This window comes from Nicrophorus vespilloides, unplaced genomic scaffold (genome assembly GCF_001412225.1).
Source record: "Nicrophorus vespilloides isolate i.1.1-1 unplaced genomic scaffold, Nicve_v1.0, whole genome shotgun sequence".
NCBI lineage: Eukaryota > Metazoa > Arthropoda > Insecta > Coleoptera > Silphidae > Nicrophorus > Nicrophorus vespilloides.
In genome coordinates this window covers 55,847-68,714 of record NW_017099976.1, presented here as the reverse complement: position 1 = coordinate 68,714, position 12,868 = coordinate 55,847, and the positions used below count along the sequence as shown (strand labels likewise).

General features: G+C 41.0%; 2 protein-coding genes across 4 annotated transcripts in view; one reads left to right on the top strand and one right to left on the bottom strand.

Annotated features, from left to right (window-relative positions):
• LOC108566455 (dmX-like protein 2) overlaps window positions 1-12,868 on the top strand; it is a 16,022-nt gene that overhangs the window by 525 nt on the left and 2,629 nt on the right. The window contains exons 3-14 of one of the 3 annotated variants that reach the window (XM_017926337.1): window positions 10-229; window positions 2,061-3,511; window positions 3,574-5,208; window positions 5,263-6,891; window positions 6,969-8,375; window positions 8,438-8,575; window positions 10,642-10,919; window positions 10,974-11,220; window positions 11,281-11,478; window positions 11,543-11,724; window positions 11,784-12,282; window positions 12,422-12,505. In XM_017926337.1, the coding sequence (XP_017781826.1) occupies window positions 10-229; window positions 2,061-3,511; window positions 3,574-5,208; window positions 5,263-6,891; window positions 6,969-8,375; window positions 8,438-8,575; window positions 10,642-10,919; window positions 10,974-11,220; window positions 11,281-11,478; window positions 11,543-11,724; window positions 11,784-12,282; window positions 12,422-12,505 (7,968 nt within the window). Of the gene's footprint in view, window positions 1-9; window positions 230-2,060; window positions 3,512-3,573; window positions 5,209-5,262; window positions 6,892-6,968; window positions 8,376-8,437; window positions 8,576-10,641; window positions 10,920-10,973; window positions 11,224-11,280; window positions 11,479-11,542; window positions 11,725-11,783; window positions 12,283-12,421; window positions 12,506-12,868 lie in introns of all 3 variants that reach the window. The other 2 variants (XM_017926336.1, XM_017926338.1) reach the window with 2 other exon arrangements.
• Window positions 8,601-10,469, bottom strand: LOC108566456 (KRAB-A domain-containing protein 2-like). The gene is made up of 2 exons (XM_017926339.1): window positions 10,049-10,469; window positions 8,601-9,983 (listed from the first exon to the last, which is right to left on the bottom strand). The coding sequence occupies exons 1-2, from the start codon at window positions 10,383-10,385 to the stop codon at window positions 8,794-8,796; spliced, it is 1,527 nt and encodes a 508-aa protein (XP_017781828.1). The 5' UTR covers window positions 10,386-10,469; the 3' UTR covers window positions 8,601-8,793.

The window sequence follows — 12,868 nt, the reverse complement described above, 5'->3', positions numbered from 1 at the left end:
ATTTTGTAGGGTTTGGATTATCGCTGGGTGCAAACTGGCACATTGAAAACTGAGTCTCCTGTGAGGGCTCTGAGTTGGAATTTAGAAGGCACACGTTTGCTGACAGCTGGAGCAATTGTTCAATTGTGGCATTTGAAATCTGAGTCCATTGAAGAGTCTGAACCAGTGACGTTTACTTTGGGCGAAGGGAACGCGGATGGAGATCAAGATGACCATGAGAAACCTCAAGGTAATTGTTCTCTAATTGATGATAATAGAATGCTATGTTGGTTGTCTATAAATTGACTAGCGAATAACCCAGTTTATTTGATATTCGGAGTAAAACAATTTAAAGATGATTAATTTAGTAAACCCGTTTCTTCTCGTTTCTTCAATTCTATACCATTCAAATTCTCTCATTAGTAATAAGTATAACTTGTAAATTGAAAAGCTAAAAATAATTTAGCATATTAAATTTATTAATATATAAATACGACACAATTTTAAAGCCAAATGTCGAAATAATAACAAAACTCAAGCCAATCTCTAAAATAACATTTTTAGTAAAAATGTCTGCTTTTTGTAATTAATATAAATCTCATCTTGACCTACTCTTAATTCTCAGATCAAATATTACTATTTAACCCTAATTCTATTTTTCTTCTAATGATTTTGTTGTGTATCATATCACAATTAAATTTACTTTGAAATTGATGAGTTTACAAAAAGTGTTTTAGTTGGTTGTATGAAGTTTAAGATTTTTTTATAATTGTCTGATTTATATTGCATAAGTTATTTATCTGATTGAAATCTTTGTCCTGGATTGAATCTGACCTGAACTAATTTAATAAACAATAATGAGATCAAATTACGAAAGTACGAAATCCTCGTTTGAAGCGAAGCGTGAAAAGTATACAATTGTTATAATGATTGCGTCTTTATTTCTGCTTAACGATTAAATTTATATGTAAAAGTCAGTCGAAAGTTTTAATTTTCTTAAACATAATTACATAATTAAAAACACACAAATGTTAAAAATGACACTGTAGCAGGCGCGCTATCCGGGGCTTCTCTTCCCATTATCACTCGTTAAGCGAGATTCCAATGTATATAATATTTTCATTTGACCTGTTTTTATCAGGTGGAACATTCGAATACTGTATAAAATTGAATTATACGAGTTAATAATATAGGGCACGTTTTTGCAAATTTCATATACAGTATTGATCTTTTAATCGTTTCATGTACTTTGTACTAAATCCCTATTATTTTATTTTCAATCGCGACGTGGCGCCAACATGTTTGACAGTAAAATGGACCTCTCCCAACTTCCATTATAGCACTTCTGATCTAGATAATAGTGCATGATATTATTCTGAATGTTCTCTCTCTCTCTCATGAATATAAATTGAAAATATCTTAGATTATATTTAATCACAATCCATAATTGAAAACACGATTATTATAAAATATAATTACTTAAAGTTAATTTTATTTATTTACATATTTATTGGTTAACAACTTCAGAATGTTTAAATTCAGAAGAATCATTGGTTAATTATGAAGATAATCTAAAATAAATTAATTAATTCTGTGAGTGGCGATGGTACATGCATTGTACCTTTTTAATTATATCTTAATTTTCTCGAAAAGAGAAATTTCCACGAAAGAGAAATTAGCAAATTCGATTTTTTATGCATATCAATTTGTATTTACATGGCCCTTCAAATAGTTAACTGTAATAATGCAAATGTTAGTTAGGTTTTCATATATTTTAGGTGTTGATATCTTCTTTATGACAAAAATATTTGCTTTGTCTATCTACAATATTTTCCTATTTAGACAATGTATAAAGAATTGTTTGATCAACATCGATTTTATATTAATGAATAGGAAATATTATACATCTTCTACACTTCTAAGCTGAGACACGTATTAAGTTAATATCTTATGAAATTGCAGAAAGTTTCCAAAGTGTTTCAAGTATCTACGGTGACCGCATTTTCATTTGAATTTAAATTATATTTATATGTTCCGATTTAGTTTGAAACTAATATCGTATTCTTGTTAATTTCTTTTAGAGCAGGAACCAGAGCAAGAACAGGAGCAAACTTGCTGGCAATGTGTTTGGAAAGCGAACACGGCTACGCCCGTTCAACATTTGGCGTTCAGCCCTGATGGAACTTTATTCGCGACGTCCGGAGAGAACGATCGTTTAGTGAAAATTTGGTATGAGAATAAGCATTTTCTGTTCACTTCCAAAAGTGTAGAAGGGGCACCCGTCGATCTGGAATATGGATTCGTATACATTGCGCATCCGAGGGCCGTCACCCACATCTCGTGGAGGACCACCAGCAAGTACATGCCGAAGGGATCTGTATCCAATATGCTGGTAACATCGTGCAAGGATAACATATGTCGCTTATGGGTCGAGACGGTATTACCAGAAGACGGATTGGTCAATTTGTCGCAACTAGATCCGCAGGCGAACCACCCGAAGTTCCGAACGCACAGACATAAACATCGTTTCATGCAACGTCTGAAGCACATGAAGACATGTTTCCACATTAGGAGGCATGCCAAGCATCAAGCGCAAGGGCTCGGAGGTGCATCCGCCCCAATACCCACGCTTCCATCCACATACAGCGTCCACGATTTCCATTCGTACGGTTACCATGGTACGGGTGTAACTCCTGGGTTGCATTTCCATCTGGCTGCCTCTGTGAATGCAGAAACTGATATACCTCTGGTACCGAGCATATCCTTCTGCAATCCGCGACCGGCGTTCGTTCTTCATTGGTTAGATAACAAGGAGATGCATTTCAGCATGCAGGCCGAATCGCTTCTCGAAGAGTTGACTAGACGAGTCGTGGAGAATCCGGATTATGAAGAGAGCGGTAATGAGGAGTCCTCTTCTGGACCCGACGGACTGGACGCGAAAATCGAAACGTTGCTTCGCGATTGGCACCACAGTCCAGATCTCCTGTTCAGTATTCACCCGGTCGATGGAAGTTTCTTGATCTGGGTTGTGGAATGGCTGGATGAGTTCCATCCGGGTTCGTTCAGGCAGGCGCAAGTTTCGTTCTCTACACGTATACCTGCAGCATTCCCATTAGGAGACTCGCTTAGTATGTCCACGACGGTCAGTCTCTACAGCACGGCTAACAGTATTAAGCATTTGGTCAAGGACGTAGTCAATAACGCCGCTGCGAATAACTTGACCATAGTGAAGGAAGAAGATGAGAATGCCTCGACGGCAGAGGCACAAACTACGAGTGTCACCGAAGAACCCAAGGATCCTTCGCCTCTAGTCTCTTTGGTCACAAAGCACGATAATGGAACGTTGAATTTGTGGCAACTCACGTTTGCGGACAAGAGCAAGTTCAGCCAGGTTCTCAGCATTGGTCACAAGTCGCGTGCTTCCGGTCATCGATTCCGCGTCAACGATATCACCTGCCATCCGGTGCTGCCCCTGCTTCTCACCACGAGCCATCACAACATTGTGGAACAGAACCAGACGAAACACAATTCAGTAAGTCAAAAAATAGTACATTTTATTATATTTGAATACGTAATATAACAATATTTTTGTAGGGTTTCTGTAGTGAACTGATTCTATGGCGCGTGGATGCAGTTGGTCCACTATCAAAATCAGGTGGAATTTGCGAGTTGGCGAGGATAAGTTCGCCCGAACCATCAGCGTTCAGCAACGTGGCATGGATCCCAACCTTATTACCATCATCAACTTTAGGCAATCAATCGAATTCACCAAGCGCGTGCTTCGTGGCCTCAGATGGTCACTGCCTCCGAGTGTATCAAGCTGTCATTGATGCGCGTACTTTACTTGCCGACATTTCGTTCAAGGAGAGTCGCATGGCCGACTCCACTGAAAGCATGTCGATGTCCGATCAAAGTACATTCAACGATGAAAGTCTCTTGGAAAAGATTAACATCGTTTCACAGCAGAGCACCTCTCGTCCGGGCTGTATAATACAGCTAGAAACCATTTCGGAAGCAGTCCGATACCAAAACACAACGTTCCTGCACGTTTATCAGGAGCAATTGATAACTGGTGAAAGGAGTTCAACGATCAATATGTCCGGGCACGACGCGATGGTTGATTTGCAGCAGAACATTGTTTTCGAGCAACCGTTTTACATCGTTCTGTTGGATTGTACCGATCAATACACGATAATACACATGTGGAAACTGACCATAGCCTCGAACGAAAGTGATTTGAACTTGTCGGGAAGTCAGATGTACGTTCCCGATTGTAATTTGGTGCAGGATGAAAACGATTTGTCCAGGAAGAACAGTATGGAATCTCTGCACGAAAAACAGGCTAAAGTTAGTCCACACATTACCATAACAACCAGCAGAGAAATCAAGCAAGTTTTGCCGTTGCCGGATGGCGTCGAGATAGTTCATGCTTCCCCAGCTGCAGGACATTTAAGCTCCGCTTCTATCTACCCAGCGTGTTTGGCGCCGTACTGCTTTGCAACCGCCTGCAGCGATGGCATGATTCGTTTCTGGACTGTATCGAATGAAGCGAATACAGTCAAGCAATCTAAGCACTTATTACTGGAAGAAGATGGTCAGGTTGTAAACACAGGAAAGGTATGGACCGAATGGATCATGATCAAAGAATCGGCGATTGAGATCGAAGGACAAATATTGAATATAAGTGTGGCGTATTCGGGAAGGTTGGCCGTTGCCTACAAGTATGGACGCAGCTTTACGCGTCCTAATAAAGATCATGACCACGATTCGCGTTACATTAACTTATGTGTAGCAATTTACGAGTGCGAATCGACCGGCGGATCAGAGTGGATCCTCGAAGACATAATTCATCTGAAGAATATACATTTACCAAGGATTTCCATCGATCGTCACCTAGATTTAAGCTATCTGTATGATTCGAAAACGCTTAAGAAGAAGCAGCGTCTAAACGAAGTGCTGCACACTTTCTCCAATGACGAGAGACAGAATGAATCGAGCATTAAACCAACGTTGTTGGCAGTGCCAAGCTTCAGCACTCTTCAAAGTCTGAGGAAGTCTATTTCTGAAATGGGTAACATCTGTCCATTGACTCAGAAACACATAGTTCAATTGGATTGGGTCTCTAACGAGGATGGGTCTCACATTTTAACTGTAGCATGCGGCAGCAAGATTATGCTGTACACACCACTATCTACAGACTTGGCTCAGGCTAATGTTAAAGCTATGAAGGTAAACTATCAATATTTGAATTCATAAACGTGTTTTAACTTGTCTTCTATTTAGGAATCTATGACTAATAATAGACCGATCCTGAGAAAAGCCAGTTCGTTGGCGCAACCGCTGTTCGTAGATGATTTCAAATGGATGACGTTGAGAAAGATCGAACTGGAGACAGCCGATGGATTGCCGGCCTTGCCCATGCAAATCAGTTGGGTGAGAGACGGTATTTTAGTGGTTGGAATGGATTCGGAGATGCACGTTTACACTCAATGGAAACCCCAGAATCCCGCTCTTCAATCTTACGACACCATGGATGATGCGAGGGGTGCTAGAGACGTTGATTTCAGAACATTAACTCAAGAGAACCAGCGCAAATTGGCTGCCATACCGACCCTGGGTCGTATAAGTTCCGTAAACTTACAAATTCTGGATAGGAAACGTGTTAATAATAAAGAAACTAATTTGGATTATATGCCCGATTACGGGTTATTCGAGGCGTCGCGCATCGCCTGCCCTGTATTGCCTCAGTACCATCCCAAACAGTTGATGGAGTTACTGAATTCAGGGAAAATTCGTTGGGTCAAAGCCATCCTTTCGCATTTGGTCAAGTGCATCGGCGGGAATTTCGAATGTGCAGAAGAAGTTCAGGGCTGGGCTCGAGCTCGCACCTTGTCCGTTAGTTATCCGGCTGGATCACCCGAACACCGAGCGAGCATCAGTGAAATTACCTTAGATTACGACGAAATTAAAAATATTCCTCCGCTACCGCTTTGGACTCTATTGGCAGCCGACAAAGAGAGACCAGTGACCCAGGAAGAGAAGAAGGATTACAATGAATTATTCGATAATAACATTGGAATGGATGAGTCCCTAGACACACTTCTGGATGATCAACCTAGGTTGGAGAGACGTCCATCTGAGAGAAACCTTGGTATCGCTCACTTTACGCCGAAGCAAGGCCGCATCTTGTCTAGGTTGTTGACCCACACCCATTTGCCGGGTCTCTCGAGTTTAGATCAAATGCACTTACTGGCATTAGCCGATACAGTTTCCACCTGTAATACCGATTTGGCGGAGAGGTTCGCAATAGACGCAGCGAAATCCGCTATGGCCAAAGAGAACCTTGTTGGCCAATCTGATGATGTAATCACCGATTCGCTTGATGATTGCGGATTAAGATTTTTGCTAGCTATGAAACATTACGGATATCTATTGAGGTGTCTTCCGCTGGCACAAAGAGCGCACTTCCAAAAGCAAGGAGTCGGCACTAATAATCTAGCATGGGCGTATCACTCCGAAAGTCAAGAGGAATTACTCAATCTAATCCCGAGCTATGCGAAGGGCGAACCAACCTGGCCGCTGCTGAGGGAACTGGGCGTGGCCTGGTGGATTCGTAGACACGCCTTACTGAAGCAGTGCGTTGTGATATTGGCGAAAGCCGCGTATTCCTCCAAGCAAGATCCAATGGATGCTGCAATTTACTACGTCGCCATGAACAAGAAGAACTTGCTGTGGGGTCTGTACCGTTCTAAACGCGACGATAGGATGACTGCCTTCTTCGCCAATAATTTCTCAGAAGAACGTTGGAGGAAGGCCGCATTGAAAAATGCTTATGCTCTGTTGGGTAAACAGCGCTTCGAACACGCCGCAGCCTTCTTTTTACTGGCCGGAAGCTTGAACGATGCCGTTGAGGTAAGTTTCAAAACAATCTTCATAAACACCTCAAGTAAATTCAAAATATTCAGTAAATTATATATTTTTTTTTTCAGATTTGCTTACATAAATTGAACGATCTGCAATTGGCAATCATCATAATTCGTTTATACGAGGGAGATGGTGAAACGCTGAAGAAGTTACTTTACGAGAAGATACTGGGATGCGATCCTACTGGAAACAACCAGGATATAACCAAAGCACATCCGGATCCATTCCTGCGATCGATGGCACTGTGGACTCTGAAAGAGCAACAATCTGCGTTGAGTACGTTGCTGATCGGAAATGCGGGATCACACCACGAAACCAACGAGGAAGATGCCCGGGAGAGTCGCGAAGCAGATCCAAACGTCTTCAATTTCTACGTGTATCTTCGGACGCATCCTCTGCTGATCCGTCAGCATGTCGCAAATTCAGGCAAAAGGAAGGTGTGGCTTCCAGGAGGTAAACAGGTTATTGTTGAAGAGTCCATTACGCCATTGGAAAGGCAGTTGTATTTCACTACTGCTCATGGCCACTTCCGCGCTGGATGTCCGGCATTGGCCCTCGAAGTACTTTCGAAATTGCCTTACGTCGTTGCTGATCCAACCAAGCAGGCTGCAGCCACAACAAATCATGTTGCCAAAGAATCTGATTCTCAGATTAACACTGGAATTATTTCATGGGAAACGGCGCCGCAAAAGGCCGAAGATCTAGACTGGGGCGCGCCATCATCTGTACAATCGGATGAATTGGTTTTGAAATGGGACGATGATGAAGAGGAAGACTCCGATGGTTCTGATGGAGGTCTGAAAATGGGCGGCAAGAAGGAAGTTGATGAAGATGTAGACGAAGACGAGGAAAAATCGAAATCTGCTGGTGAACAAATTGATATAATGGCGCAACAACTTAAGTTCGTTGCATGCCTTAAGATTTTAATGGAGGAGTTGTCCACGTTGGCAACCGGCTTCGAAGTGGACGGAGGGCAACTCAGATATCACCTGTACATATGGTTGGAGAAGGAAGTTGAAGCTCTGAGAGAGTTGTGCAACTACACGTCTTCAGATTTGACCGATTCAAATGACCTCGAGCAGCCGCCCGACAACGACAATCCCTTGGATTCGAATCGCACTGAACGACCGACCTTGCACGAGATTCTGGTGCAGGAAAAGCTCGACTTCGAGGCTAAAGTTCATAGGGCAGCAAAGAGAAAACGATGGCTAAGGGCCAACGAAACGTTGCTAAGAACGCTGCTGAGTTATTGTTCTCTGCACGGCGCTACTGGTGGTCTGGCGTCCGTTCGTATGGAACTTGTTCTTCTATTGCAAGAACTGCAGCAGGAGAAAACTCATCAGCAACTTCTCAGCCCGTTGCCGTTCCCTACTAGTTTACCTCTTTTGGCTGCAAGCGTTGCGAGCAGCAAGACCGTAATTGCTGATCCTATTAGATATTTACAGTGTTTAACGCACGACATGCTCCAGAGTGTAAGTTGGATTTCACCTAACAGATATTACTTTATTTGATTCTCTTTTATCTTTGACCGAAGATGGTGGAACTACCACAACCGGAGACCAATCAGAGCCAACTGCTGGTGTTGCGTGATTTAGCTGTAGCTCTGTCCGCTTGTATTTACCAATCGTTGTGCGATTCAGATACATTCAAGAGCAATCTACAAGATACCTTGGTAAGAATTAGATTTTATTATAACTGATAAGATACTCGCAAAACGTTCTATGCATTTTTATTTACACAAAATTCATTAAAAGAATCACAACGATTTAATGAACACATTAACTAATTGTATTTCATCGAAATAACATCATGTCTATATGATTGTTAATCTATAAAATAACAAACAATTTAACCTATTGGTTGATTTATATAAACATAGATATATAAACATTAATTGCTACAAGACCTGTAATTGTGGCAAGTAGCATTGCAAAGTGTTTTCCTTTTAATACATAAACATGTTTGCGGACGACAGTACTTCTTACACCCGCAAAATGAAGATTTTCGAGGTCTATCGTAGAAGGCCTTATTCAGTTCTATTGCAAGCATTTTTTCTTCCGCGTCATCCGATAAACTATATTCGTTTTCAACATCCATATTTCCAATTATTTCATTGTCAAGATTTTCAAATTTAATTTTTTTAGTTCTATCATCATCCTGCACTGATTGGGTCTCACGAGCTCTTTTGTTTGATTCTATTGGTTTTTCATCGACGTTTTCCATTCTTCGACAAAATAAACATACTACTTGTTTTTTTGTACGACCAACTACTCGAATATATGACCGTGCTCCATGCAAATGTTCTTTGCATTGTGTACATATTAAGGAAATAGCTCGGTCATCACAAACAATGCAAGGTTTCCTCACGGGTTTTGTCTTAATATTTTTCTTCAAATATTCCATTCGCTCAGATAATCCAATTGGATTAATCACAATTCCACAACTATCACTATCAGAATCCTCATCTTGTGGGATTTTTCTGCCCATGTATGGTCCAAAGAGGTTCACAAAGGGAGATTGCTTGATACAAGGTTCATAAGTATTGTTTATACTTAATTGTACAGTTGAAAGTCCATCTGTCCATTTTTTTGTCTTTTCTTGTGTCATCCAACTTACCAATGCCTTTTTCACAACCTTATTGGTTGTTTCAACAGAGTCCTGACTGCCATGCACAATATTCAATTCTGGCCATTTAATCTTCAAACTTTTAATTACAGAATTCAAAAAATCTGGCCCATTATCAGATAGTATTATATATGGAGCACCTAAGAGACAAAATATGTGTTTGATTTTATCAGCAACTTCTTCAGGAGCATTTGTTTTCAGTGGCTGTAAAACACTATACTTTGTTATATAATCTTTATAGTTCAAAATGAAATTGAATTCTCCATCATTCTTTGACTGCATATCAATAAGAGACACATGGCACCTTGAATCCATGAGATTAGAAGCTGCCGGTTTTGCAGCCAATTTTCTCATCGATTTTTTCTTAGCCTTGCAGTATTTGCACAATTTCACATACAAATGAATTACCTCTTTGGTAATGTTGGCATATTCTTTTTTCAACTCCTCAAACATACCTAAGGATTAATTACATTAACTATAATTAGAAAAAAAAATATTAAAAAAATAATCAGATTCTTACCTTTCTCTTGATTGTGTCTTGTTACTAAATCAAGTGAAGAAATTATGTCAAATAGTTCATCTGATGCTACATGATATCTAATAATTCCAGAATTAGCTTTCTTTCGATCAATCATTTTTTCTTCATATCCCTTGTCTACTATATCGTATCTTTTGAAACGTCTCTGTTGTTTTGGTGATAACGCCTTATTTTCTGCCTTCAAAGCGATGGCCAATTTTACTTCATTCATTGTTTGCTCGTATTTTGCTCTTGACAGTATATTATGCTTTTTCTTCGTTTCATTGTCACGATTTAACAGTTTTTTAACTTGCTCATTAAACTGTTTCCTGGGCGTCATTGTATGACAACTTCTTTAATACTTCTCAAGCAATTAACCACCTAACCTTACACTAGTGATTTGACAGCAAGATGGGGGTAATGAATGGGCGTATTTGCGCAGAACTAGTTATACATGCGCAGTATTAGATGTATCGATTTATCTCTGTATTTAAATGTTTAACGAAGAATTGTTGATAACATTTTAAAATGATGCTAGTCATTAACAAAAATACAAGCATTGAACAAAATATTAAAATTTCTATTTTCTTTTCAAGGATAATTGCTCGAGTCATTTGGTCGGTAGAAGACGCCGCATGTCGATTAACGAAAGCCAGCAAATTATTACCACTCCATCGAAATGGCCTGGAGTACCGTCGCTTAGGGCGTTGTTGGCTAGAGAAAAAGACGAGGACACGCCCAGATTAACTGTCGTATTGTGCGAATCTTTCGTGGCGACTTACCTGGCTCTCCTTCTGTATGGTCTGGCTAGCTGTGACTGCATAATCTTGCATCACGTCGCAGGACATACTTTCACCACAAAGACATGGGGAATGTAAGTGTTATTATGATTGAGAGATGTGAGTTTCTCAATGTATTTTGTACATAGGTTGTTTGGAGGCGGGATCAAGAAGTTACTGAGAACAGCGAGCATAGGGGGCGGATCAGCGGCACAAACGATCGGCACTCCCACAGAGGAATCTGGTAACACTGTGACGTGGCTGAATAAGCAACGCGCTAAACTGAACAACAAACTTTTGGGTCACCAACCCTCGATCATGAAGGAAGACAAGCCAACATACCGTGAGCAGTTTGTCGCTCCCGAGATGAGCATGCTGGCTTATCTGCTCACGAATGTAGTTACGCGTTTCTTATTTTATAATTGGTTTATCTTTACTAACGTTGTATGTTTTTAGCCCAACTGTCATGTTGATTTCGATGATGTCTCTTCGGATTCCGAGAGTGAGGAAGAGGACGTCTTCGATGGTCCCGCACCCGGAGCATCCACGCGTACCGCCAATACCGAACATTCCGATCCTAACTCGTACTCTTGGCTCGTGCTAAAATTAGCCGTTTTGCGGATCGTTCAACAACGTCTTCAAGACTTCCTAGGCGTACGTTTTTACCATATAATTTCTAAATGTAATCATTGTTTGAATGTTTAAATTTAATGTTTAGGTGGCTGGTTTGGAGACTCCCGAATTACCCGTTGCTAGTCCTTTAATTCACAGCGGTCTCCGGAGACTCAACCATTGGCAGGAATGCTTGAAGAATGAGTTGGATAGCAGACAATCTCCGCCTGAGTACATACCCGGATGTTTCGTGGAAAACACTACGGGACCGCCGATACAGAAATACAGGTAAATCTACGAAACAGAGAAATGTGATTGGACTCTAATCTACTTTGAATTTAAACTAGGCAATTGCTAGAGCCGCACAATACTCCGTTCACGAACAAGAGCGGAGCTGGCGCGGCCCGTCGTCTTTGGAACTATCTGGTTCATCAAGAATCCGTCCAGGACGTCTTCATTCGGGCGGTGTTCGGCAAGAGGAGATCTCTTAGCGCTTTAGATGAGGTGCTTCCGCATCCGGAGCCGATGGCTCCGGAACCTGTTAGAATCATCCACAAGGAGCAGGATTCCATAGCGGCGTTCACATTGAATCAGGTCAATCAAGGTCTGATCGTTGTCGCGACGCCACGCGAATTACAGGAGATGGACATTTCGCTGCTACTGGAGTTACCCGCTTGGTTGGAGGATGAGTGCGAGCTGGACATACTCAACCTGAATAAAGATCAACTGGACAGCAGCGTCCCAACGTTCTTGGTCATCCAGAGTGCCGGCGATAAGAACAAGGATACGCAACCTAGCAGCCCTCAGCCTGGGTTGGCCGGACAGAGCGGACGCGGTGCGAGCGTGGTGAGTACAAATCCTTTATCCTGCTATTCCTCGTGATACAGGAATCAGAAAACCGAAGAGACCCACATCTCGATCTGCCTTATACATGGACATTTTTTTCTCTTTTGTTGTGTTCTCTGCTGCGTTTAAACAATGTAAGATTAAGGGCGTCAGCTTCCCGGGCTGCCACGACGCCGGATTCGTCCGTATGGTATTACTCCGTTCAGCCCACATGCTACGGCCGGTCTGTCACTAAACCAAATGAATTTTAAACAGTATATTCAAAACCCTTGACCAAAAAAAAACCCTTCAAATAAATATATTTTACCTTAGGTTTTATTTGCATGCTCATTCATATACAATGGTATATTTATTTTGTATTAGGTTGATTTGTATTTCGGATAATCGATTTTACCTTTGAAATTTGCATGCAAATTGTGTTTTTTCATACAGGTTAATCATAAATTGGTGTCTAGAAAAATCGCATGCGCTTGAATATTAATTATATCATTACGCTTTAAACAACGATTTGCTTGAATCTAAATAATGTATATACATTACATATAACTTGATAATAAAAATAGGAAAAAATATTCTGTTTCTATAA